This window comes from Myxocyprinus asiaticus, chromosome 5 (assembly GCF_019703515.2).
Source record: "Myxocyprinus asiaticus isolate MX2 ecotype Aquarium Trade chromosome 5, UBuf_Myxa_2, whole genome shotgun sequence".
Taxonomy (NCBI): Eukaryota; Metazoa; Chordata; class Actinopteri; order Cypriniformes; family Catostomidae; genus Myxocyprinus; species Myxocyprinus asiaticus.
In genome coordinates this window covers 9,426,221-9,452,865 of record NC_059348.1, presented here as the reverse complement: position 1 = coordinate 9,452,865, position 26,645 = coordinate 9,426,221, and the positions used below count along the sequence as shown (strand labels likewise).

Genomic DNA, 26,645 nt, shown 5'->3' with positions numbered 1-26,645 from the left:
AGGTATTAAGTTAAAATGGTGATTTATTAATTAGAGAGGTTTATTTTAGTTAAAGACCCTAACAAAAATTAACCATGGTTTTACTATAGTAATATTGTAGTAACCATAACTGCTGTCACCATAGTTTTCTTTGCAGAAATCATGGTTTTGATACAATTAACCATGGTTTTACAACAGTAATACTGTAGTTTCCATATAGTAACCATGATTATACTATATATTGTATACATGACAACCATGTTGATTTTGTGGTTACTATGTTTTTACTACAAATACCATAGATAACCTATGGTTACTGTAAAACAATGATTTTTATTCAGGGAAATCCTGTTGAAGTGTTTGTTACCAAATAGAATATTCTTTCTTTGGATTTTGCAGTATTTTTTTTTTTCTGTACATTGCAAATATCGAACCGTACTGAAATCGTGACCCTAAAACCATGATACAAACAGAACCATGAGAAATTTGAACCGCTACACCCCTAGTGTGCAACGTAGTTCACGGCATTCAACATTCTTTTTCTTCTGCATCAGTTTATTAAGCAATCTGTTGTTCTGTCAGACACCCCAACATAAAGAATCTGCAACGGACTCTAAATACTGTCCACATTACCTTACAAATAAACCTTTAGACTAAGCATAGTAACGGGGACATTGCTTATAGTAGGTCTGAAACGATTAGTTGAAGTTATCGACAACATTGACAGTAAAAAATTGACGACAAAGTTGTTGACGAATAGTCGTTTGATCTAATTTAACGTAACATAAGATCATATGAAACACTGAAGCGTGAGAGGAGCACTGCATTGAGGAGAGGAAGAAAACACAGCTCATAGTCCAGATGCACAAACAACTTCGGGTGATGCAGATCACCAAGTATGAGGGAATTATACAAAATGAGTAAATACAGAAGCAATCTCGTTGTGGAATATGCGAAGCCAGAGCTGCTGCTCCGCTGAAGCAAAACTTGCATGTCTAGCATCTTTAAAGTTTACATACACCTTTGCCAAATACATATAAACTCAGTTTTTCACAGTTCCTGACATATAATCATAGAAAACATTCCCTGTCTTAGGTCAGTTAGGATCACTACTTGTGTGATTGAGCATAATAGTAGAAAGAATTATTTATTTCAGCTTTCATCACATTCTCAGTGGGTCAGAAGTTGACATACACTTATTATTTGGTAGCATTGCCTTTCAATTGTTTAACTTGAGTCAAATGTTTTGGGTAGCCTTCCACAAGCTTCTCACAATAAGTTGCTGGAATTATGTCCCATTCCTCTAGACAGAACTGGTGTAACTGAGTCAGGTTTGTAGGCCTCCTTGCTGGCACACGCTTTTTCATTTCTGCCCACAAATTTTCTATCGTATTGTGGTCAGGGCTTTTTGATAGCCACTCCAATACCTTGAATTTGTTGTCCTTAAGCCATTTTGCCACAACTTTGGAGGTATGCTTGGGGTCATTCTCCATTTGGAAGACCCATTTTGACAGAGCTTTAACTTCCTGGCTAATGACTTGAAATGTTGCTTCAAGATATCCCCATTTCCCTCCTCATGAATCCATCTATTTTGTGAAGTGCACCAGTCCCTCCTGCAGCAAAGCACCCCCACAACATGATGCTGCCACCCCCATGCTTCACGGCTGGGATGGTGTTCTTCGGCTTGCAAGCCTCACCCTTTTTCCTCCAAACAAAATGATAGTCATTATGGCCAAACAGTTCAATTTTTGTTTCATTAGACCAGAGGACATTTCTCCAAAAAGTAAGATCTTTGTCCCCATGTGCATTTGCAAACTTTAGTCTGGCTTTATGGCAGTTTTGGAGCAGTGGCTTCTTCCTTGCTGAGCAGCCTTTCAGCATCTACACAAGGTCCTTTGCTGTTGTTCTGGGATTGATTTGCTCTTTTTGCACCAAACTACATTCATCTCTAGGAGACAGAATACGTCTCCTTTCTGAGCGGAATGATGACTGCGTGGTCCTATGGTGTTTATACTTGCGTACTATCGTTTGTACAGATGAATGTGATACCTTCAGGCATTCACCTCCTATCAGAAGCTAATTGTCTAAAGGCTTGACATCTTTTTCGGGAATTTTCCAAGCTGCTTAAAGGCACAGTAAACTTAGTGTATGTAAACTTCTGACCCACTGAAATTGTGATAGTCAATTAAAAGTGAAACAGTCTGTCTGTAAACAGTTGTTGGAAAAATTACTGGTGTCATGCACCAAGTAGATGTCCTAAAAGAATTGGCAAAACTATAGTATGCTAATATTAAGTCTGTGGAGTGGTTAAAAATGAGTTTTAATGACTTCAACCTAAATGTATGTAAACTTCTGACTACTACACTATATTGCCAAAAGTATTCGCTCATCTGCCTTTAGATGCATATGAACTTAAGTGACATCCCATTCTTAATCCATAGGGTTTAATATGACGTCGGCCCACCCTTTGCAGCTATAACAGCTTCAACTCTTCTGGGAAGGCTTTCCACAAGGTTTAGGAGTGTGTTTATGGGAATTTTTGACCATTCTTCCAGAAGCGCATTTGTGAGGTCAGACACTGATGTTGGACGAGAAGGCCTGGCTCACAGTCTTCGCTCAAATTCATCCCAAAGGTGCTCTATCGGGTTGAGGTCAGGACTCTGTGCAGGCCAGTCAAGTTCTTCCACACCAAACTTGCTCATCCATGTCTTTATGGACCTTGCTTTGTGCATTGGTGTGCAGTCATGTTGGAACAGGAAGGGGCCATCCCCAAACTGTTCCCACAAAGTTGGGAGCATGGAATTGTCCAAAATCTCTTGGTATGCTGAAGCATTCAGAGTTCCTTTCACTGGAACTAAGGGGCCAAGCCCAGCTCCTGAAAAACAACGCCACACAATAATCCCTCCTCCACCAAACTTCACAGTTGGCACAATGCAGTCAGACAAGTACCGTTCTCCTGGCAACCGCCAAACCCAGACTCGTCCATCAGATTGCCAGATGGAGAAGCGTGATTCGTCACTCCAGTCCATTCCAGAGTCCAGTGGTGGCGTGCTTTACACCACTGCATCTGACGCTTTGCATTGCACTTGGTGATGTATGGCTTGGATGCAGCTGCTCGGCCATGGAAACCCATTCCATGAAGCTCTCTACGCACTGTTCTTGAGCTAATCTGAAGGCCACATGAACTTTGGAGGTCTGTAGCGATTGACTCTGCAGAAAGTTGGCGACCTCTGCGCACTATGCACCTCAGCATCCGCTGTCATTTTCCGTGGCCTACCACTTCGTGGCTGAGTTGCTGTCATTCCCAATCGCTTTCACTTTGTTATAATACCACTGACAGTTGACTGTGGAATATTTAGTAGCGAGGAAATTTCACGACTGGACTTGTTGCACAGGTGGCATCCTATCACAGTACCACACTGGAATTCACTGAGTTCCTGAGAGCGGCCCATTCTTTCACAAATGTTTGTAGAAGCAGTCTGCATGCCTAGGTGCTTCATTTTATACACCTGTGGCCATGGAAGTGATTGGAGCACCTGAATTCAATTATTTGGATGGGTGAGCGAATACTTTTGGCAATATAGTGTATCTCGTGTGTGTGTGTGTATGTATGTGTATGTGTATATATATATATATATATATATATATATATATATATATATATATATATATATATATATATATATATATATATATATATATACACAGTTGCAATCGAAATTATTCAACCCCCACAAGACAGTATGGATTTACAAAAGGCAAGCTTTTCTGGTGACCTAGAATTTTTAAACTTTACATCTAAATCAGTTGAGTGACACATTCAAAGTCATAGAGTGAATATATAACCTAATATTTCTAAATAGCAGGATTATTTTAAAAATACAGCCATGTCATAATTATTCAACCCCTATTGCATGTAGCTGTTTCTTAAATATGTAAGGCTACACAAGTAATTGTTTTTAAAACAAAATTAAGTCATCAATCTGCAATGGCACTTATTTAAGTTTTAAAATTTAAGTTTAGCGTTGTAAGCAAAAATTTATTTCTATGCAAAAAATGCAATTAAAAATAAGCTGTCTCAAAAGCTAATAGAGGAGATTATTTCATTACACAAGAAAGGTCATGGCTAAAAGTACATTTCCAAGGCACTTCAATTTCCAATAGACAAAGTTGGCAGCACCATTCATACATTTTTAAAATATGGTACAACAGCAACCTTCTTGGGGTGTGGAAGAAAGCAAAATTTCACCAAGGGAAAATGTGATGCCTTCAGTGTGTGAATTGAAGCTCGGTGATCACTGGACTAACAGTGAATAACACCAAGGATACATCCAAGTTGTCCAAAATCTGGTTCAGGGATGGGTCGTGGGATGTCCTTGAATGGCCCTTTCAGTCCATCATTAAAATCCCATTGCAAACCTTTGTTGGGATTTCAAGGAAGCAGTGGCAGCACAGAAACCAAAGAATGAGCTGGAAGCTTTTGCTCAAGAGAAATGTGTAAATATTCTAATAGAGAGATGTCCGAAGCCTGAGAACACAAGAATAAAGGATGCTCCACAAATGATTGACTTTGAGGGTTGAATATTTTTGACATGACATTTGTGGAGAGAATTAGTTATTTTTATTTTAAAATTCGGGTAAACTGAACTCTTTGTTCTCAAAATCACTCAAATGTGTATTAAAAACTTACTTTGACTGTTTACTGAGGTTTTAGTTGATGTGTTTTAATTCACATCACCAGAATGTATTGCTGGTCAGGGGGGTTGAATAATTTTGATTGCAACTGTATATACAGTGTTGTGGAGTAACGGAATACATGTAACGGGATTACGTATTTAAAATACAAAATATAAGTAACTGTATTCCACTACAGTTACAATTTAAATCATTGGTAATTAGAATACAGTTACATTCAAAAAGTATTTTGATTACTGAAGAGATTACTTTGCATTTTATTGTCATTTGTTTCATTTAATATTTTGTCCTTTCAGATGGAAAACATTTATACATATATATGATGTGATCCAAAGTGCATTTGAACAGCGGTGAAACACTTTCTTATGATGTGTTACATTCATACGAGCAGACAGAGAAGTAAGTTTGAAGTAAGTTTGGAGCACAAGAAATAGAAATAAACCTTGTGCAAATTATCAGCTTTACGCTAAGCTAAAATGCTATTTCTAGCCATTTTACATGCACATTACCAGGCACGATCATATTTTTTTAATCAAGAAAATTCACGTTAGATCATAATTTCTAGTAAGACCTTTGATATTAGGACAAAAATCATATTCTTGATAATAATTTTTGAATTGTTTTCCTGTAAAAATATCTAAAAATCCTTAAAACAAGATCAATTTGATTTATCTTGTTTTAGAAACAACACTGCATAAGATATTTAGGTTTTTCAGAGAATGTATTTTTAACATGTATTTTGTCTTACTGTACTGGCAGAGTTTTTATAGTCAAAACAAGTGAAAAAATCTACCAGTGCTGAAGAAGTAATCCAAAGTATTTAGAATACGTTACTGACCTTGAGTAATCTAACAGAATATGTTACAAATTACATTTTACAGCATGTTTTCTGTAATCTGTAGTGGAATACATTTCAAAAGTAACCCTCCCAACCCTGTGTGTGTGTGTGTGTGTGTGTGTGTGTGTGTGTGTGTGTGTGTGTGTGTGTGTGTGTATATATATATATATATATATATATATATATATATATATATATATATATATAAAATTAGCAGAAAAAAGGAAAAGGTGGGTAGGCTATTTAACAGACATCTCTACCAACAACAATCAAAGTCAGCAGTATCCAGTAAAAAAAAAAAAAGGCGGAAAGAGCAAAAAACTCGTCCCAAACAACACACTATACATTATGCAGCCATGTAGTGTATTAATTTTCCCAAATCTGACACAATGTTTTTTTTTACCATTCGAAGCATTCACCGTTTAACAGCGGAAGTGACATTTTAAACTTATGCAGTGTGTTTCCGTTAGTTTTAGCGCATTAGCCGACCTCAGTTCAACACTTGTCTCTCAAATAGTGTACATATTCACACAGCATGGTGTGATGGTAAAGCATTCAACTCACATTTGTAAGGTGCTGTCTTCACTAAAGTTTTGCTAGTTGCCACATTCTCCGTTATTTATAATTGTTTTGCCAGACCAGCCACGTTGTCAGGGAACTCCGCCCCTTCCGCTACGTAGGGCGAGCCGTGTGCGCTGAGTGCATGAAGTGTCCAACATTCCACACACTCCATTTTGACCACTGAAGAAATGCATCATCCGAGTACTTAAAGCACACTACTTTGTTACATTTTTAGTGTAAACATACTACTTGCACTACTTACACTCCAAAAAATAGAATAGTGCAGAAGTGTGCAGTTTGGAATGTACCTAGAGTAATATATCCAAGGAAAACATTATTTTGTTTGCAATTCTGATGATTCTGCTTCCATTTATCTGCTTTTTCTATATTGTTTTATGAATCACACTTATTGTTTGATCTGCAATTGCAATATATTTGATGCTATTTTGATCCCATAATGGTCGCTTGCCTATTGAATTTTAAAGGAGACTATTATAGTATAATGGAAATGCAAACCTTGTATTCATAACACTTATACACTATAAAACATAGAAATGAACAGTAAAATGTATGTGATGTGTGTGTTTTAAAAGTGCTCCTGTGCGCTGGACAACTTGTGGCGAGTTATTTTCTGCTTCAACTTGTCTCCATTTTTCAAACGAGTTATCAAGCACCGCATTTTTCACTATTGTAAGTGACGTCACTGACAGAGCTTCTCTGTGCATGCTGCACAAATCAAACTAATCGATAATGAAATTAGTTTTCGATGAATTTCATTGAGTATTGTCGATTTTATAAATGAGTTGTTGCAGCACTACAGTTCTGCTCGTGGAGCCTTAACTAACAAGCTGATGAGTTTAGCTGCGTTAAATAAGGGAGAAAAGCTAAATGAACAGTGTTGGGGATGCTCCAGGACCGGAGTTGCGAAACACTGCACTAAGACACAATTTATTTACTTATCGGAAGGGTGGGCACAACTGTCGCCTATTCCAGAATAAAGCACTGAACCCGAGAATTACTAAATTAACCTTAAAGATCACATGGACATTAAAACTTCATTTGTTGCTTATTACTATTTCAACCGTTCTTTCTTAGGTGCTTTCTATTTCTCACTTGATTTTACTTTTGACTATTTTATCTGTTAATTTTAGACCAGATGGAGGTAAACGAGGAAAGTGAAGAACTGAATGAAGAGGAGAAATATCAATGTCAGAAACCTGCTAACTTCATAACTGGAGAAAAATGTTACAGTTACTCACAGACTGAAATAAATTTTACACAAAATACAAAAGCAGAAAATTCTTCCACATGCCCGCAGTGTGGAAAGAGTTTCACAAAAAAAGGAAACCTTAAGAGGCATCTAAGAGTTCACACTGGAGAGAAGCCTTTCACATGCACTCAGTGTGGAAAGAGTTACACAGACAAAGGACAGCTTACGTATCACATGAGAATTCACACTGGAGAGAAGCCTTACACGTGCACTCAGTGTGGAAAGAGTTTCATTAAAAAAGGATGCCTTAATAGGCATCTAAGAGTTCACACTGGAGAGAAGCCTTACACATGCACTCAGTGTGGAAAGAGTTTCAGACGGAAAGAAAACCTTACGGATCACATGAGAATTCACACTGGAGAGAAGCCTTTCACATGCAGTCAGTGTGGAAAAAGTTCAACAGATAAACAAAGCCTTAAAATCCACATAAGAGTTCACACTAGAGAGAAGCCTTACACATGTCATCAGTGTGGAAAGAGTTTCTCATGTTTAAGCAGCTTAAAAAGGCATAGAAATGTTCATTCAGAAAAGGAATTACACCAATGTTCACATTGTGGCAAGAGTTTCAACCAGGCAAGAAAACTCACAAATCATCAGTGCTCTCACTCTGGCTTAACAGAAAACAATACACTTCAGAATCACATGAGAATTCACACCGGAGAGAAGCCTTTTGACTTGACCCTCCATGGAAACAAGAAGACTTACTTCTGTTCTGTCTGTGGAAAGAGTTTTTCACAGCTGGGCCATTTGCAACAGCACCAAAAAATACATACAGGTGTGAAAGCACATGTGTGTTCAGAGTGTGGTAAAGCCTTTCTCCTATTACACCACTTGAAAATCCACCAAATAATCCATACTGGAGAAAAACCTTACAAGTGTTCATATTGTGGAAAGGGTTTCACCATGTTAGCGAACATGAAAACACACAAGAGAGTTCATACTGGAGAGAAGCCATACCACTGCAGTTCATGTGGAAAGAGTTTCTCTACGCCACGAAACCTCAAAAGTCACGAGATGACAATGCACACTGGAGAGAAGCCGTACCACTGCACTGCATGTGGAAAGAGTTTCGGTATATCAAGTACTCTACGAAGACATATAAAGAAGAATTGCTCAAAGTTGTCAAAGTGAGCAAACTTTCTCTTAAGAAGCTTTATCATACGAAATGTGTAAATTCCAAAGATGGAATTACTTGATAAGAGACTACTAGAGTGTTATGGTGTTTAAACGGTCAAAAACTCTTAATAGAATGGATGAAATAAGAAAAAGGGTTATTGTCAGACCAATATGCCTATTGTGCAATTTCTTAGCAACAATTAGTCAAGCTTGTTCGCGTAGCAATTTAATTTAACATGTAATTTGTATTATAATGTGCAGATTCAGTGTTGTGTTTCTCTTGACTGTAATGCTCCATCACAAACATAGTTTGCCTGATTCAGCTGAACTTTCATGCTGGAGATTCCCAATGAGTGAAATATTTAGTATTACTGTTGCATCATGCTCTTAAGTTTTCAATCAATGTTGGATAATTTGATTAAAGGTTTTCAAGCCTGGTTTCGCGTGTACTCCATCAAAAAGAACAGGCGAGCAGCCATCTGATTGACATAACTGACCACAGTTCACCTGCATACGTGATGTTTAGAGGCAAGTAAATCTGGGGGAGGGTCTTAATGACATCAAAATAAACCAGAATGCAACAAACCGGTGACGGCAAATGATGGAGATGCCGTCTGTGAAACATTACAAAGAAACCACGAAAGAGCCTCATTTATAGAAAGGCATCATACCTAAACCATTATCATTGGTGGCCAAACGATCAGTGCACCCCTAATCTAAATCAGCCGATCTTCATCTTAAGTCTGTGATTGGCCGATCGTGCCTAGAATCAGGGACGATCTTTTTTTTTGCAGCACGCGGGGAATCACACATACAATGCTACTCCTAATAAATGAGTGCATTCTCAGCTCTTGATGCATGACAGTGTGGCCTCTGGAGGGTGAATTGTTAGCAATTTTAAGTTTGTTTGTTTCTTTCATTTTTTACACCATGCCAGCTTCTATGGCTATATTCATGGCGGGAACCAGGTTTAGTTCTTTAAAATAGTTAAATAAGTTAAATGAGGTGTTTTAAGATTCATTTTCCTAAACCTTAAAACTAAATTTGGATTTGCAATTCTAAGTATTCACGAATGTAAACTTTCAGACATGCTGTTATTCAGATGAATGAGCAGGTTTGTCTTTAAAAATCTGTTAGAATTACACGTGTATGAATATTAAGGTGCCCATTTCCTAGAGGCATTACGGTAGTAATTCTGACTCGCCTGCACAGTGAGTACGGAGAGGATCAAGAGACTGCAAATGGGTATTGACCTGTTTTATATGACGTCACTGTATTACAGCGACACCATGTTTGTGACCTATATTCCATGTACCTTCAATGTGCTGCGCTGTGGGATGCGACAAAAACTTATTCGGGAGTTAAAAGCAGCTCCTACATTCATACAGACGGGATCATCACAGATGTTTTTTAATACTGTGACTAAATCAGACCAGAAAACAACACAAAAACATTTGTAATTTCTGAATGAGAGATGTTTACAGTGATGTACTGGTGGGCGTGTGTACACGGCGGTCCCGCTGATGGTCATGGATATGGCGGGTGCGGGGAAAAGTGACGTCACTGAAACAGGTCAATACAAACAAATTAAACAACAAATAAACATTAAAATACAAATCTGAGTATACTTGATGTAATGTGAATCGTGACAATCAGACGTGTTGAGCAATAGAGACTGTTTGAGTGATCATGAGCACTTTAAGCTTCACTCCCTTCAAAATGCGCTCTCTATATGCTCTCAATATCTTATTATCAGTCACTCATCTCAGTGCTGTTCTGTGAGGATCCAAATTTAAATCAGATTAATGTTCGTCACATTACCACTAATCACAGCAACTACATTTCAACCATTACGGCACCGTGTCTTCACGCATTTGCTTAATAATTAGATTGTTACAGCAAAATGTCAAAGACAGTAAACAAATCATAGATATTAATGATTTCTCACTGGAGTAATTTTAGAGCTTGTAATGGATATATCTTTCTTATTTTTGAACATCTCTCTACTGTGTGTGATGCTCTCATGGTTTTTACTGGTTGCCATTGTCACAACTGATATTGACAGCACAACTATTCATTTTCAAATTTCAAAACAAATGTTAGTAATTCACAATTTATGTAATTTTAATGTAATTTTGGTAACTTTATAGAAAGGTTCCATTTGTTAACATTAATTAATGCATTAGGTTTCATGAACAAACAATGAACAATATATTTTTACAGCATTTATTAATTGTAATGTTAGTTAATACAAATACAATTGTTCATTGTTCATGTTATTTCATAATGCATTAACTAATGTTAACTAATACAACTTGATTTTAACAATGCATTAGTATATGTTGTAACTAACATTAAGTTCATTAATTCATGTTATTTACAGTAATGTTGTTAAATAATGTTAACAAATGGAACCTTTTTGTAAAGTGTTACCCTAATTTTACTGTGTGGGGCATAAACTTATAACTGCACAATATAAGTAGCAAATGTGTGGCAAAATGCACTTGAAAAGAAATCTGTATCGGATGACCTTAGTGTTAAAAAATTCGCAGATCGGTATCGGCCTCAAATTTCCTGATCGGTGCACCGCTAATTATAATTTTTCACATTACACCCTGAAAATTGTAATAAATTCTACCTAACCTTTTTCCAGCTGTTTTTACACATAACCTTCAACATCAAAGTGAAAATAACATTTTAAAAAATTATTAACAATTCGTAAAAAAAAACTGAATTCGTAAAATACTTTGTTTAGATAAGTGATCAGCGCCCAAAGAGTAACCATTACAGACTTGCTCAGGTGCAACCAATCACCTTTCAGATCACATACCTGGCTAATTGGCCCTCCACTTGTCATTAATTGTAGTTGTTTTGAATACTCCATAATAAAACCAGCTGTTCCATGAGGATTCCATTACTAGTCAGTGGCGGATTTAGGCACGGGCAACATGGGCAGTCGCCCAGGGCGGCATCTTGCCGGGGGCGGCACGGCACCCCCCCCCCCCCTCAGCGGTTCACCCAGGGCGCCATACAAGCTAGAACCGCAGTGGTTACTAGTAGTGCATGGAAATGAATTCAAGAATTCACCATGGTTGGAAAGGTACTTTCAAAAGGGCTCTGGGATAAAATTGTGGAAAGGCACAGGTGAGGAGAATGGTACAAAAAGATTTCAAAGGCTTTAACTATCCCTTTAAGTACCGTTCAGAGCATTATTAAGAGGTGGAAAGCATATGGCAGATCGGTCCGTCCTTCCAACTTGGATGACCATGCCAGGAGGATATTGATCAGGGAAGCTATCTTTGCACACTTTGTGAAAAAACACTTGGAGGATTCTGATGCCATGTGGCAAAAAGTTGTATGGTTTTGTAATCTGAAGAACATTAGAAAATCATAAACCAATAGTATACACTAATGCCAAGGTCTCTGGAGAGAGGTTTAGTTGTGATATTTATGCTCTCCTTGATCGATCGATGAGTTCGGTGATGGCGACGTCTTTCACTGGGGCTCAGGGCCACGTTATAGAGGGGAAGGAGCTGGATTCCGCTTTAACAGCTTTGGACACAAAGGAGCTAAGGAATGCTGATCTCCTGGAAGCACAGAGAGGGTTCTTGCAATCTGAAACACACAGATATTCAGCCCTTATGTCAGTGCAACATTCATCATCTGGAACACACAGATGCACTTGGAGAAGGTTTGCTCGCCAGAGCTAAACCTTGTTGCTGTAGTTATCTCCCTGGTATAGGGACTTGATGTTGCAATAGTCTCTTGTAGTGAGACTTGGTACTTGGTCGATCTTCTTCAGTCTCTCGGATAAACACCAAGAACGTTGGATGATTTGTTATCTTCTCTCTCATGGAGTGAGACCAAAACAGAGAAGTGTTATAGAAGTGTATCCTGTTAATGACCCTCTGGACAGGGATTTGGGACGTTGATTATTATTCAGTTATTGCTTCTCTCTCACAGAGTGAGACCAAAACAAAGGTGTGGCTGTTTTAAGGGGGCTTTATACCTTCCTGATGAGATTTCAGTTTGGCGCCTTCCTGTTTCAGGGCTATGATTGACTGTTGACATTGGAGGGGGCCCACACAGTGTGGCTCACCCTCCCTTCTCTGTGTGGAACATTTGCATATTTTAAAGTACATTGTTTTATCTATGTCTTTAAAGTTGTATCTATGCATTGTTCCTTTACCAAACCTCTTCAAAAATACTCTTGATATTTTTCTGAAGATATAAAAGACCAAACATAATATTGAAAGATTAAATATTACACATGCATGCCTGACATACACTATATTGCCAAAAGTATTCGCTCACCCATCCAAATAATTGAATTCAGGTGTTCCAATCACTTCCATGGCCACAGGTGTATAAAATGAAGCACCTAGGCATGCAGACTTCTTCTACAAACATTTGTGAAAGAATGGGCCGCTCTCAGGAGCTCAGTGAATTCCAATGTGGTACTGTGATAGGATGCCACCTGTGCAACAAGTCCAGTTGTGAAATTTCCTCGCTTCTAAATATTCCACAGTCAACTGTCAGTGGTATTATAACAAAGTGGAAGCGATTGGGAATGACAGCAACTCAGCCACGAAGTGGTAGGCCACGTAAAATGACAGAGCGGGGTCAGCGGATGCTGAGGCGCATAGTGCGCAGAGGTCGCCAACTTTCTGCAGAGTCAATCTCTACAGATCTCCAAAGTTCATGTGGCCTTCAGATTAGCTCAAGAACAGTGCGTAGAGAGCTTCATGGAATGGGTTTCCATGGCCGAGCAGCTGCATCCAAGCCATACATCACCAAGTGCAATGCAAAGCGTCGGATGCAGTGGTGTAAAGCAAGCCGCCACTGGACTCTAGAGCAGTGGAGACGCGTTCTCTGGAGTGACGAATCAAGCTTCTCCATCTGGCAATCTGATGGACGAGTCTGGGTTTGGCAGTTGCCAGGAGAACGGTACTTGTCTGACTGCATTGTGCCAACTGTGAAGATTAGTGGAGGGGGGATTATGGTGTGGGGTTGTTTTTCAGGAGCTGGGCTTGGCCCCTTAGTTCCAGTGAAAGGAACACTGAATGCTTCAGCACACCAAGAGATTTTGGACAATTCCATGCTCCCAACTTTGTGGGAACAGTTTGGGGATGGCCCCTTCCTGTTCCAACATGACTGCACACCAGTGCACAAAGCAAGGTCCATAAAGACATGGATGAGCGAGTTTGGTGTGGAAGAACTTGACTGGCCTGCACAGAGTCCTGACCTCAACCCGATAGAGCACCTTTGGGATGAATTAGAGCGAAGACTGCGAGCCAGGCCTTCTCGTCCAACATCAGTGTCTGACCTCACAAATGCACTTCTGGAAGAATGGTCAAAAATTCTCATAAACACACTCCTAAACCTTGTGGAAAGCCTTCCCAGAAGAGTTGAAGCTGTTATAGCTGCAAAGGGTGGGCCGATGTCATATTAAACCCTATGGATTAAGAATGGGATGTCACTTAAGTTCATATGCGTCTAAAGGCAGGTGAGCGAATACTTTTGGCAATATAGTGTATATAACAAACATGACAAAATGTGAAAAAGTGAAGGGGTCTGAGTACTTTCAGAATTCACTGTATATAGTATGGTAAGCATGATGGAAGAAGGCATTGCTGCCTCTAGGAAGTGTTCTGCATTTGTTCAATATCTTAAAAAAAATTCAGATTGTATAGAAGAGAGCAGAAAGATTAGTTCTTCATTGTCCTTTTCTTGTCAATGTTTGTGATATACACAGAAAATTATCATGGGTTCTGTGCAGGCTAAATTGCATACAGTCCATTTCCATACAGTCATCAGATATTACACATCATGTTTCTTTTTAAAAAAGCCTGTATATACTGGTTCTTGTCATGATTATAAACATCGTCAATTGAGCATTGCTCGACTTCTTTTACCATGTCCACAAACAAAATTCATGAATAAAACTGATTTGTATTGAGCTCTAGCCACCTGGAATATTCTTCCCACCTATGTTAAACAAACTAAAAGAACATACTTGTTTAAAAATATTTATAAATGCATGCACACAGTACAAATGCATAGGTTTATAAATGTGCTTTTCCTATTATTTTCATTTATTTTTTGTTTTGATGCTTTTTTTAAATTCTGTTTCATTTTTCAAGTGTCGCCTACTATAATGTTTACCATATGACCTTAATATGGGTAAAAGTAGGAAGCTGCAAAAGTTCAGGACTACAGACGATGCTGACTTTCCCAAGAATCACCGTGGCATTATACCAGAAAAGCACATTATAAATCGATTTACCCATTTAAATGACAACTGATATTCTAGTGAGTTTTATAAATGTTAGTCTTCATAATAGACAATAATTTAGTAGTTTTAGAATAGATACATAGAATCTCATAGAGCTAAAAAGGATGTCTAAAAGGAGGGTCGGGAATTATTTTAACAAAATAATGCTGCCTTCATGTGCTATGGCACAGGTTTAATATTAGCAAACTATAGTTTTGGCAAGTCATTTAGGACATCTACCTTGTGCATGACACAAGTAATTTTTCAAACAGTTGTTTACAGACAGATTGTTTCACTTTTAATTGACTATATCACAATTCCAGTGGGACAGAAGTTTACATACAATAAGTTATCTGTGCCTATTAAGCAGCTTGGAAAATTCAAGAAAATGATGTCAAGCCTTTAGACGATTAGCCAATTCTGATAGGAGTTGTACTGAATTGGAGATGTACCTGTGGATGTATTTTAAGGCCTACCTTCAAACTCAGTACCTCTGCTTGACATCATAGGAAAATCAAAAGAAATCAGCCAAGACCTCAGAAAACAATTGTGGACCACCACAAGTCTGGGTCATCCTTGGGAGCCATTTCGAAACGCCTGAAGTTACCACGTGCATCTGTACAAACAATAGTATTTAAATATAAACATCATGGGACCATGCAGCAATCATACTGCTCAGGAAGGAGATGCATTCTGTCTCCTAGTGTTGAATGTAATTCGGTGTGAAAAGTGCAAATCAATCCCAGAACAACAGCAAAGGACCTTGTGAAGATGCTGGAGGAAACAGGTAGACAAGTATCTATATCCACAGTAAAATGAGTCCTATATCGACATATCCTGAAAGGCTGCTCAGCAAGAAAGAAGCCACTGCTCCAAAACCGCCATAAAAAAGCCAGACTACAGTTTGCAAGTGCACATGGGGACAAAGATCTTACTTTTTGGAGAAATGTCCTCTGGTCTAATGAAACAAAATTGAACTGTAGCCATCACAAAGTCCTGTCTTCAATCTGATAGAAAATTTTTGGGTAGAACTGAAAAAGCATGTGCGAGCAAGGAGGCCTACAAACCTAACTCAGTTACACCAGTTCTGTCTGGAGGTATGGGCCAAAATTCCAGCAACTTATTGTAAGAAGTTTGTGGAATGCTACCCAAAATGTTTGACCCAAGTTGACCCTTTACAATTTAAAGGCAATGCTACCAAATACTAACAAAGTGTATGTAAATTTTTGACCCAGTGGGAATGCGATGAAAGAAATAAAAGCTGAAATAAATAATTCTCTCTACTATTACTCTGACATTTCACATTCTTAAAATAAAGTAGTGATCCTACTATTTCTATGATTAAATGTCAGGAATTGTGAAAAACTGAGTTTAAGTGTATTTGGCTAAGGTGTATGTAAACTTCTGACTTCAACTGTACTCAATGTAATACATGTGGGCTTCTTCTGTAGGTTGAGTGCTTAATTTGTTCTCAGCAGCTGTCATATAATAACAACACATCCTCAATGTTGAGACAATTTAGAACATGAGAACACATCTTCAGGAAGTGGACCAACAGCTACAAGCAACCAAGATATAAGCCTTCTGGTCGGTCATTTATTTGTTTGTCTATTGCAGTCTTTATAATAATGAATCTTAAATAGTAGAAGCTAAACTGTATACATTAATGTTTTAAAGGCTGTTATGTATTACTGCAGTTATATTTTAAATACTGTACAGGACTTACAGGGATCAGAAAACAAATGATTGATGAGGTTAACATGATTGTAAAAGATTACCAGCCATTTACAGTTGTTGAAGATGATGGCTTTAGGGAGTTTGTTGGAATTTTAGACCCAACCTACATTATTCCATTCTGCCAGTCATTAAAGAAAATGGTTGAGGACAAATACAAGGAGGCCAAAGAGAAGGCAAAGGAAGAGGTGAAAAAGGCCAAAGCTGTAACCCTCACATCAGACATGTGGACATCTTTACATATGGATGCATATCTGGAAGTGACATGTCATTTTATAAATGAAAAAGTTCAGCTGTCCACAGTTTTACTGGGCATGGGAAAATTTTCTGTATTTTACGTATTTCCATAAAAACATACTTCCGAGAATATAGCTGAAGAGAAGACAGCTTTGGTGGAGGAGTGGGGCATTCAGAACAAAGTGCGATGTCTTGTAACTGATGCTGCTGCCAATATGGTAGCATGTGCCAGCATCCTGAAGCTCCGCCACACAAACTGCGCAGCACATGCCCTAAACTTGGTTGTGAAAAAGGCCATAGAACAAACACCATAACTTGAGGATATTAGAGTTAAGGCATGAAAGATTGTGGCTCATTTCAAGTGAAGCACAACAGCAAGAGAAAGGCTACTGCTGTTACAAAATCAGATGGGCAAGCCAAATCACAAGTTAATTAACTTGTGGATACTCGTAGAAACAACACATATGCCATGTTAGAGCACCTCTTTGCTCAGAGGGAGCCAGTAGGTGATGCTTTGGTTACTCTGAAGACAAACCTCACAACTTTGACTTTAGAAGAGTATCAGACAGTAAATGAATGTCTTGGTGTACTGTGCCACTTCATGAGGCTTCCAGCCATGCAGCCTACTCAGGTACTGTGTGTGTGTGTGTGTGTGTGTGTGTGTGTGTGTGTGTACATGTTTATACTACATTGTGGGGACCTAATGTCCCCACAAGGATAGTGAAACCTGAGATCACCTACCTTGTGGGGCCCAGCCAGTGGTCCCCATGAGGGAAATGGCTTATTAAACATACTAAACTATGTTTTTTTTTTTTTTTTTGAAAATGTAAAAATGCAAAAAGGTTTCTGTGAGGGTTAGGTTTAGGCGTAGGGTTAGTGTTAGGGGATATAAATTATCGTTAGATCTGTATACAATCCATAAAATGCATGGGAGTCTGTGGAGATTCCCCACAATGATTTAAAAACAAGTGTGTGTGTGTGTGTTTTATTACATTTGGCATGGATCATGCATGTATTGCAGAGAACCTGAATTCCATTAAACTATTATTTTTATTATTCTGTCCTTTTTCAGGTAAAGGTCTGTGGGATCTACTGGACGGTCATTTTGAAAAAACCAGAAGGATGAAAAATGTGACTGCACATGCCACAGCTGAGGTTCAGTGGTGACCTACATATTCCACACACAGAAGATCCCCTGCATTTCTGGGCTATTCAAAAGGCTGACTATCCACATCTTCTTCATCTTGCCCTGGAATTTCTATGCACTCCTGCCTCCTCAGTCCTGTGTGAGAGAATATTCTCAAAGGCAGGGGAAGTAGTAAATAAAAAAAGAAATAGACTTAGCCTCCGCACTGTTGAACAAATCCTGTCCCTTAAGAAAAATCTTTAAAGTCTTCCACATAATGGCTGTCTCGTTTGGAAGGCTGCGTCCTCCAGAGGTCGCATTTTTCAGCCGCATACGTCATCAAGGCTGTCTCATTTCAGAAAAGCGAGTAGGACACTCCGAATGCAGCCTTCGAAGCGACCTTCTTTCACGGGAATTCGGAGGATGCATGAGGTGTATCCTTCGTGGGCACTCACAACCCACAATTCTTTGCTTCAACGGAAATATCTAAAAAAAAAGAAATCCCGTAAATATGATGTTCAAACGCAAGTAATGTTTATTCCCAAGTTGAAGTACCTCAGTATATGGGTGCAGAGTATATAATATGTATAATTATATTCATATATAATTAAAATAAAGTATTACACTAAAAGTACACCTGTAAAATCTATTTTCTTTTCTCTTTACATCATTAAAACTCTCCTAAAATGTACCTCATACATTCCCTTCTAAAGGGACTTTGTTCCATTCTCACTCGAAGCGCTCGCGCTTGTTAAAGAGTGGCGTGCTGTCATAGCAACCATGTTACGTTCTGTTTCCGTTTGTCCTACGAGGCTTGTTTAAAGGAGGACACTCGGTAAACTGCAGCCTTCAAAGGACGTGTCCTACCTAGCACGCAGCCTTCCAAATGAGACACAGCCAATAAAATGTCAACTCCCCAGTTCTAGGGTGACCATATACTGGTTTTCCAAAAAGAGGACACCTTTTGTTTTTTCGCCGGGGGGCGGGATTGAGGGTGGAATAATAGGGTTCAAAACAGTGTTACTATGAATGCAAACTTTAATACAGTGAAAAAGACACTCTATTGCACTCTGTCCCAAAAGTAGTCCGTTAATTTACCTGATGAACTTTCACCTTTTGCTGACCCTTTATGCTTTGCAGAGCTAATGTGTGCTTCTAAATCACTTGCACCTTTTTAGCAACTGACACATGAGTGCCAGCTTTACATGTCATACATTCTGCTTCCCACGGATCTCGACCTGGACGAAAGCATGGGAATTTTTTGTGCAAATCTTCTGTAAATTTGCACTTTCGTTTGGGCATTGTTTCTACTCAGCTGTCATTTGCTGCTACTGTCAAGTAACTGTTTGATGGCAAACACAACAGCGCTTCGCGCGTTCATGGAGAGATTGACAGGCAGGAATTTGGCCAATAGTTGCTGCAAGCCTCTTATAATCGACCAATTGGTGTGCGAGAAGGTGGGACTTACAAAGAGGGATTAAAGCAATGCAAATATGCGCGCACACACAGTGAAGTATTAGACCAGATGCACATCATAATGCAACTAAAGCCGGATCCCTGACTTTTTCGCATTTTAAGGTCCGAAAAAGAGAACATATGGTCACCCTACCCAGTTCACAAGCACTTCAACTGACTGTTCCACAATAATATTCAGTCATTTTGATCAAATATATGCCTACATGAGCCTTGCCTATGAACTCATAGGTTTAGGACTAAGACAAAACCTTATGTGAATAAGGCTGCATGTGTCGATCAAAGCAGATTCATAAAATGTTAATTCGTCCCATTTATAAATTCTTTCATTAATTCATTCATAGACTCATTTATTCATACATTGTGTAAGTAGGCCTACTTCATCAACAGTGACACATGAAAGACTAATTATTTGTATTGCCTTTATGGTTTGCAGAGTGTTGATTTCATGAAACAATCAAAAATGGCTGGGTCCTCTGGGACGCAAAGGCAGTTTTCAAGATGTCATTAGTGGGTTGAAAAGCTTCGAGTAATGAACCATTTCACTTTACAGTTGAGGGGAAAGCCTCGGTGCTTCGCAAAGATTCATTTCACCATCACTCATTTGATTTATTATACTGTAATAAAACCTGTCATAATGTTTATATTGAAAGAGATAAGACAGGGTTGCACACTAGCCCAGCAGGTGGCGATATGCCCTTAGAAAACGAATCTCCAAAAAGTAAAGAAGAAGACGGTCATGTTGTGATGATGTTATAAATACTGCGCCATTGAATACTTTCTTATATTTTTGAGTAAAGGTGAGTGTTTTAAACTGTCGAGAAACAGACAAGTTAAACAACGTGAAAAACCGCCTACTTGTACATGCATCCCAGTTTCAATCGAATTGCATTGTTCAGAATAAATATATGTAAAATAGTTTGGGAATCTGGACAGATGTTTATTAATTTATTCAGCTGTTCTTTTACTCGTCTCGCGCACAATAAAAAACAGAATTCAATGTAAATATGCAGTATTTAAATTATATTAAAATTGTGAACATGTTCTCTCTCTCTCTCTCTCTCTCTCTCTCTCTCTCTCTCTCTCTCTCTCTCTCTCTCTTTCTCTCTCTTTAACATTATTTCTCATAATACCTAATCATTTAAGTGAACATAGTGTTTTGATTTAGATAATGAACTCCTTATTTTACGATGGAGTGACGCCTGTTTCCCAAACCAGCACTTAGATCGCTCGTTATAAAGTTGAATTAAGTGCTTCCTTACGGGAGCTGTCCGGTCCAAAGGTGCTGATCACTTTTCCCAGTATGTCCAGAGTTTGCCTTCTCAACATGAAAATAATTTGGAAATACTAACAAACATGGAAGTTGTTTGTAACCTTGTCAAGGCGGCGAAATCTATTCATTATTACAGAATTTATTTAAAGAAATAATGATGGCTTTAGTAAGACAGAGTTTCAGATGTATTGATGCTCAATCATATTGATTAATGAAAGTGATGCAATGAATGCATGTAACGTAAATGTACGCGATGCGAATTATAAGCGACTCGGTGGCTATTTCGTGTGATGTCGCACGATTTGTTTCGCATAAACTCGTACGAATTCATCACGTGCAAATTCCCGGATGTCTAATGCGGAAGTAAGCGCGAGTTTCGCTCACAAGGCGTTAAAGACATACTTATTAATATTGTGCCCTTACCCAAACCCCTTATCTTAACTTAACCGATCAGTAGAGTGTGTAAACATGATAGGAAGCCGTTGTGTGTGACAGAATACACGACATCGCATATTAGATGTAAACGATGTCCAGCGACGTCATTGGCTGTAGTGAAAGTCGTGGGAATTAAAACGAGTGCAGTCCCACGATATCATACGAATTAGCCAAATTTAGAAAAGTTGTAGGAAAGGGGGCCTGGGTAGCTCAGTGGTAAAATACACTGGCTACCACCCCTGGAGTTTGCTAGCTCGCTAGTTCAAATCACAGGGTGTGCTGAGTGACTCCAGCCAGGTCTCCTAAGAAACCAAATTGGCCCAGTTGCTAGGGATAGTAGAGTCACATGGGGTAAACTCCTCGTGGTTGCTATAATGTGGTTCATTCTCAGTGGGGCGCGTGGTGAGTTGAGCGTGGTTGCCACGGTGGATGGCGTGAAGCCTTCACATGTGCTATGTCTCCGTGGCAACGCGCTCAACAAGCCATGTGATAAGATGCACAGGTTGATGGTCTCAGATGCGGAGGCAACTGGGATTCATCCTCCGCCACCCGGACTGAGGCAAATCACTACGCAACCATGAGGACTTAAAAGCACATTGGGAATTGGACATTCCAAATTGGCTTCACGCCATCCACTGCAGCAACAACGCTCAACTCACCACGCACCCCACCGAGAACGAACCACATCATAGCGACCACGAGGAGTTTTACCCCATGTGACTCTACCCTCCCTAGCAACCGGGCCAATTTGGTTGCTTAGGAGACCTGGCTGGAGTCACTTTTATTTCCGTTTTAAACTGCATGGTCACATTACATTACTCATGTCTTCTTAAATAATCTCTTAAATAAGAACATGTCGTCTTTCTATTGCCATTACAATTATGCTTATCAAAGAAGGCTAATGTAACGTTATACTGTTGTGGTGATGTGGGCGTGGCCAAGCGACGTCTATGGAGAGCGAGTCCGGGAGAGGAAGAGCAGTAAGGATTGACACCTATGGGAAAGTATCTCTAACAGCTGTTTTGTGTTGAAGTCCAGACCGCCGAAGGAGAGAGAGACGCACACAGCCGTGTTGATCTGTGTGTTCATTTGTTGTGCTGAAAAGCAAAGCGTGTTGTGTTAGCTGAAAAGTGGGAAAATAAAGACTTATGGTGTACAGTTTACCCGACCCTCGCTTCCTCCTTCTCAAAAGAGAGCTAGTAATCTATCACAACTGTACTATGTGTCTTGTAAATTTAGACCTATCATATCGCATGCGCAGACAGCGGAGACTGCCTATTGATTTCATAGTGATTTTTTCAACACTTTTTTTTATCTTCTGAAATAGTTTACAATGGCTTTCCAATGATTAAAATATGTTAATACAATTTATTACATTTCCCAATGTCTTTGATAAACTGTGAAAGATGCCAGAAAGATAAGTTTCAGTTGCACTTAATGGACTCCAGAGCTTCAAAGCTCTCGTTAATTTACAAACGTTTTTACGAACTACTTAGATAACGACGCTAAGTACTACTTAAGTGCTGCTAACGTTCTGCTTGGTGCTCTGGGAAACCCAGCCTATGTGTGTTAAATCTCTGATTACCGGGAGAGCACATTTTCTAAATAGCCATCTTTGACTACTTGTTTTTCTTCAAAAGAACATGTGAAATGCTGAAAATGTAATATACAAGTGTTTATATTTGTGCAGTACACAATGTAATCTCTGACTGAGAGCAAATATTTTTACTGTTATTTTTAAAATCTTTTTTTCTTTTTTTTTAATGCATATTGTTTATTTATTTATTTTCTCAAAAGAAAAGCAGAGTTTGTTGAAGTTATGTTGAAACCTTTCTTAGTAACTTCTGTCAATAAAACAATATATACATTTAACACACATTGTGGCAGCGGGGGCGTGGTCAAGCATCTCTCCGGAGAGAGAGAAAGCGGTAAGGGCGCTTACACCTGAGCTAAATTATGTCTAACACCTCTCTCTAATTTCAGTGAGCACGGGGAGAGCGGCATAAATAGAGACACACTGCAAATAGAAGAGAGAGAGCCTGGGCACCACAGACCGGAATGAAACAAAGAGTGTTATTATTACAAATGATGAGAGTTTATTTTGTGTAGCGGTGTGCGATTGTAGATTAACTTAGTGGATAATGCAAAGACTGTGAGAATATAATGGTGCTACAGACGCAGAAAATAAATCTTTACCTAAACAAGGAAAGCTGCTTCTCGCCTCCTCCTTTAATCTTTTTTTTTTTTTTTTTGTGGGTTAGAGTACTCAACTTTAAAATAACTCGAAAATGCCCATCCCTAGTCTTTATAGTAAAGAAAAACTGACTGTGTTACCTAAAAAAAATCACGAGATTAATCATGATTAACCATTCTCTTTTACAGGTTTAACAAAGCAAAACCAACTCCAAGATCCCCTGAAAAGATGGAGTTTGTTAAAGAGGAGTTCATTAAAGAGGAGAGTGAAGACTTCAGTATATCAGAACCATTCAGATTAAAAAATGAAGATACTGAAGAACAAAGAGGTTGGTGTCCATTCTTGATTTGTATTGAATGACTCATGAGGAACATTAAAGTATCAAATCTTCAGGCAGTTCACCAGATTTGATGGCTGTAGTTATAAAATTACAGGAGCTGTAAAATTAAAACAGTTAAACAACTATAGAAAAGGAGTGTTAACTCGAATCTCAGTGACCTTTTTCTGATGCTGAAGAACTGATAAGCCGTTGACATGCTTGGATCTGATCAGTTTTTTTTTCCTCAGCAAATACGATACGTCGCAAACACAGAATGTTATCAATGATGGTGGCTGTGTAACCAAACATTTTTATGGGACTCTTTTACTTTTAAATGACTAATTAAATATGGCAGAGCCATTGACTATTATTGAAGAGGGCATGAATATACAATTGTAGGAAGAAGTCCGTCCCACCAGGATTTCGTGGCACTTTTTCACTTTCACTTTTTTTAGGATCAGAGGGATAGATTTGATCACTGCATGTTCTTGTAACTCTTGTGATGCAGATGTAAAGAAGCACCTGATAGTACTTTCTGATACCGCCTTAAAACGATAACATTTTCTTGTAACCGGAATTCTCTCACACTTAATCGAACCTGTACTTGAGTTTGTGTTCATGAAGTTCAGTTACTTCCTCGCTTTTGATGTAGATGTATTTAACCCCCTTAATCTTCTCGTTGCACCCCTCTGTTGTAAAATTTTTGTAAGAACATTATTCAAGATATCTACTGTGCACAATGTGTGGACTCCCATGAACAATGTTCTCAGAAAACTGACACCTGCCGAGTTGACGACTGCCACGGATGCTCCCACAACATTTCCGAAAGACTGAGTAAGGAAATCTCTCAGCTTCTAATCAGATATGTAGCTTGAAATTGTGGTATGTCAATCATAAACATAATTACTGTAAAATACTGTACATTTTTATGATTTGTTATGCTTATATTACACCTGCTCACTTCTCAAAACGCATGAATAAAGTAGGCTTTTCCTCAGCCCTAGCTCTGTAACTAGTGGAATCTCAAACTCAAATTTTTTACAGCAGAATGCTACTATAGAGGACTTATATCTTTGAAAATGTCAGGTTCCTATCTGGTCCCCCACCAGAGATTTCACTTTCTCGCCCCCATAAAAAAGTCTCGAACCTGAAATGTTCTGCATGCACACTATACTTACCTAGGTTCCCCCCTAAAAAATGTAGGACTGAGACTCAAACCCTTCCCATTATAAATTGACCCTAAATGTGGAACTTTCAGGTTCAGTTTTATTATTTGTCACATACATAATACATACATGTGATGTAATGTAGTGAGATGTTTTTCCTTAGTTCCTCGTCCCACAGTGCATCAACAAACAGAACCATCAAGGAACTAAGGACATACACCCACATAATGATAAAAAAATTGAATAAACTATAGTAGACTATAAAGAAATATAAGGGGAATAAATAAAATATAGTAGAAAATATACAGAAATGTGCAGAGTATACAGAACTATACAGTGTGCAAAATTTGTAGTTAATTAAATTCGTAGTGCAAACTTTCTTGTGTCTGTGCAAAGCTGAAATATACAGACTCTCTCAAGTGTCCTTGTTCAGTAGCCGGATTGCCTGAGGATAAATCTCCTCCTGAGTCTCTCTGTGTTGGTCGTCAGGATCCGGTAGCGCTTCCCTGATGGGAGCACTGATAAGAGTCTGCATCCGGAGTGGTGAATGTCTTTGATAATTCTCCTGGCCCTTGTCCTGCATCGCTGGGTGTAGGTGTCTGTGATGCAGGGGAATAGAAGTCCTGAGGGCCTTCTCCGCTGTCCTCACCACTCTGGATAATGCCTTTTGATCATGGGCCATGGTGCCTCCGAACCAGGCGGTAATGCTCCCTGTGAGAAGGCTCTCCACAGCCCCAGTGTAGAAAGCCCTCAGCACCCTACGGGAGACCTTGAACCTGGCCAGGCGTTGTAGGTGGTAGAGATGCTGGCACGCCCTTGTCATCAAGCTGTTTATGTGTGTTGTCCAGGAGAGGTCTTCTGTGAGGTGGACCCCAAGTTATTTGAAGCTGTGGCTCCGTTGATCATCAGGGGGATGTAGTTCCTCACCTGCTTCCTCCCGTAATCAATAACCGTCGCCTTGGTCTTGGTGACATTCAGGAGAGATAGTTATTGAGACACCATGAGGAGAGGACATCCACTTCCTCTAAGTAGGCCTTCTCATCATTATTAGTGATGAGGCCTACCACCACTGTGTCATCAGCAAACTTTACCAACATGTTGGAGCTGTATTTGGCCGGGCAGTCACTGGTGTAGAGGGAGTAAAGAAGGGGGCTGAGGACACAGCCCTGGGGGGCTCCAGTGCTGAGGGTGAGAGTGGAGGAGGATTGCTTTCAGTGATCTTGATCTTTACATTAGGACTTAGTTCTAAGTCTAAGGTACAAGAATGTGAACAATGTTTATATATGTACATGTACCTTGTAATGTGCTCTAGAGATCAGTTTTTGTTCCAAGGAGCTGGGACCATCCTGAGCTGAGATATTGAGATTTCCGTAAACATCTGCATAACCAAAATTTGTTGTGCGCCATGACACAAAGATGGCCACCGTGGTTAAACCAAGTAAAATAAAAATAAATAACTGGTGGTTTTGCAATACCTATACATAGACGTAATTCTCAAAAAAATTAGGAAAATTAAAAATGGTCAAGAAACCTACAGTATGTTGGACCACTTGCAATGCATTAATCCTGAGCACTCCAGATGAACTGAGTGCAAGTGCGATTCACTTGCATTTGCGAGTGAAAATTAATATGTGGAAAATTGTTTGCCGTGCCAGTGACAGCTGATCTAACACACAAAGTTATGAACTTATTATTGCAGCCTACCATAAGGACAAAAACTTCCCTATGCATCTTTTAAAAGAGGTGCATTAGTTATTTTGCATTAAAAGTGCATTTTCTCACGAATAGCTGCGCGAGCGCTCTCCTCCTCTCTCTCTCTCTCTCTCTCTCTCTCTCTCACGTGCACGCAGAGACCGAGAGAGAGTGAAGATATACCTAGTAAAGATGGTTTAAGCTGAGATTCTTGCTTGTTTTTTATCTGTCAAAATGATGGACAGCATTTTGATGGATTGATG

General features: G+C 39.1%; 1 protein-coding gene across 1 annotated transcript in view; it reads left to right on the top strand.

Moving 5' to 3' along the window:
• The window catches only part of LOC127440570 (zinc finger protein 850-like), a 67,748-nt gene that overhangs the window by 10,657 nt on the left and 30,446 nt on the right, over window positions 1-26,645 (top strand). The window contains exons 3-4 of the mRNA XM_051697247.1: window positions 7,225-8,470; window positions 23,394-23,533. Coding sequence (XP_051553207.1) covers window positions 7,225-8,470; window positions 23,394-23,533 — 1,386 coding nt within the window. The remainder of the gene's footprint in view (window positions 1-7,224; window positions 8,471-23,393; window positions 23,534-26,645) is intronic.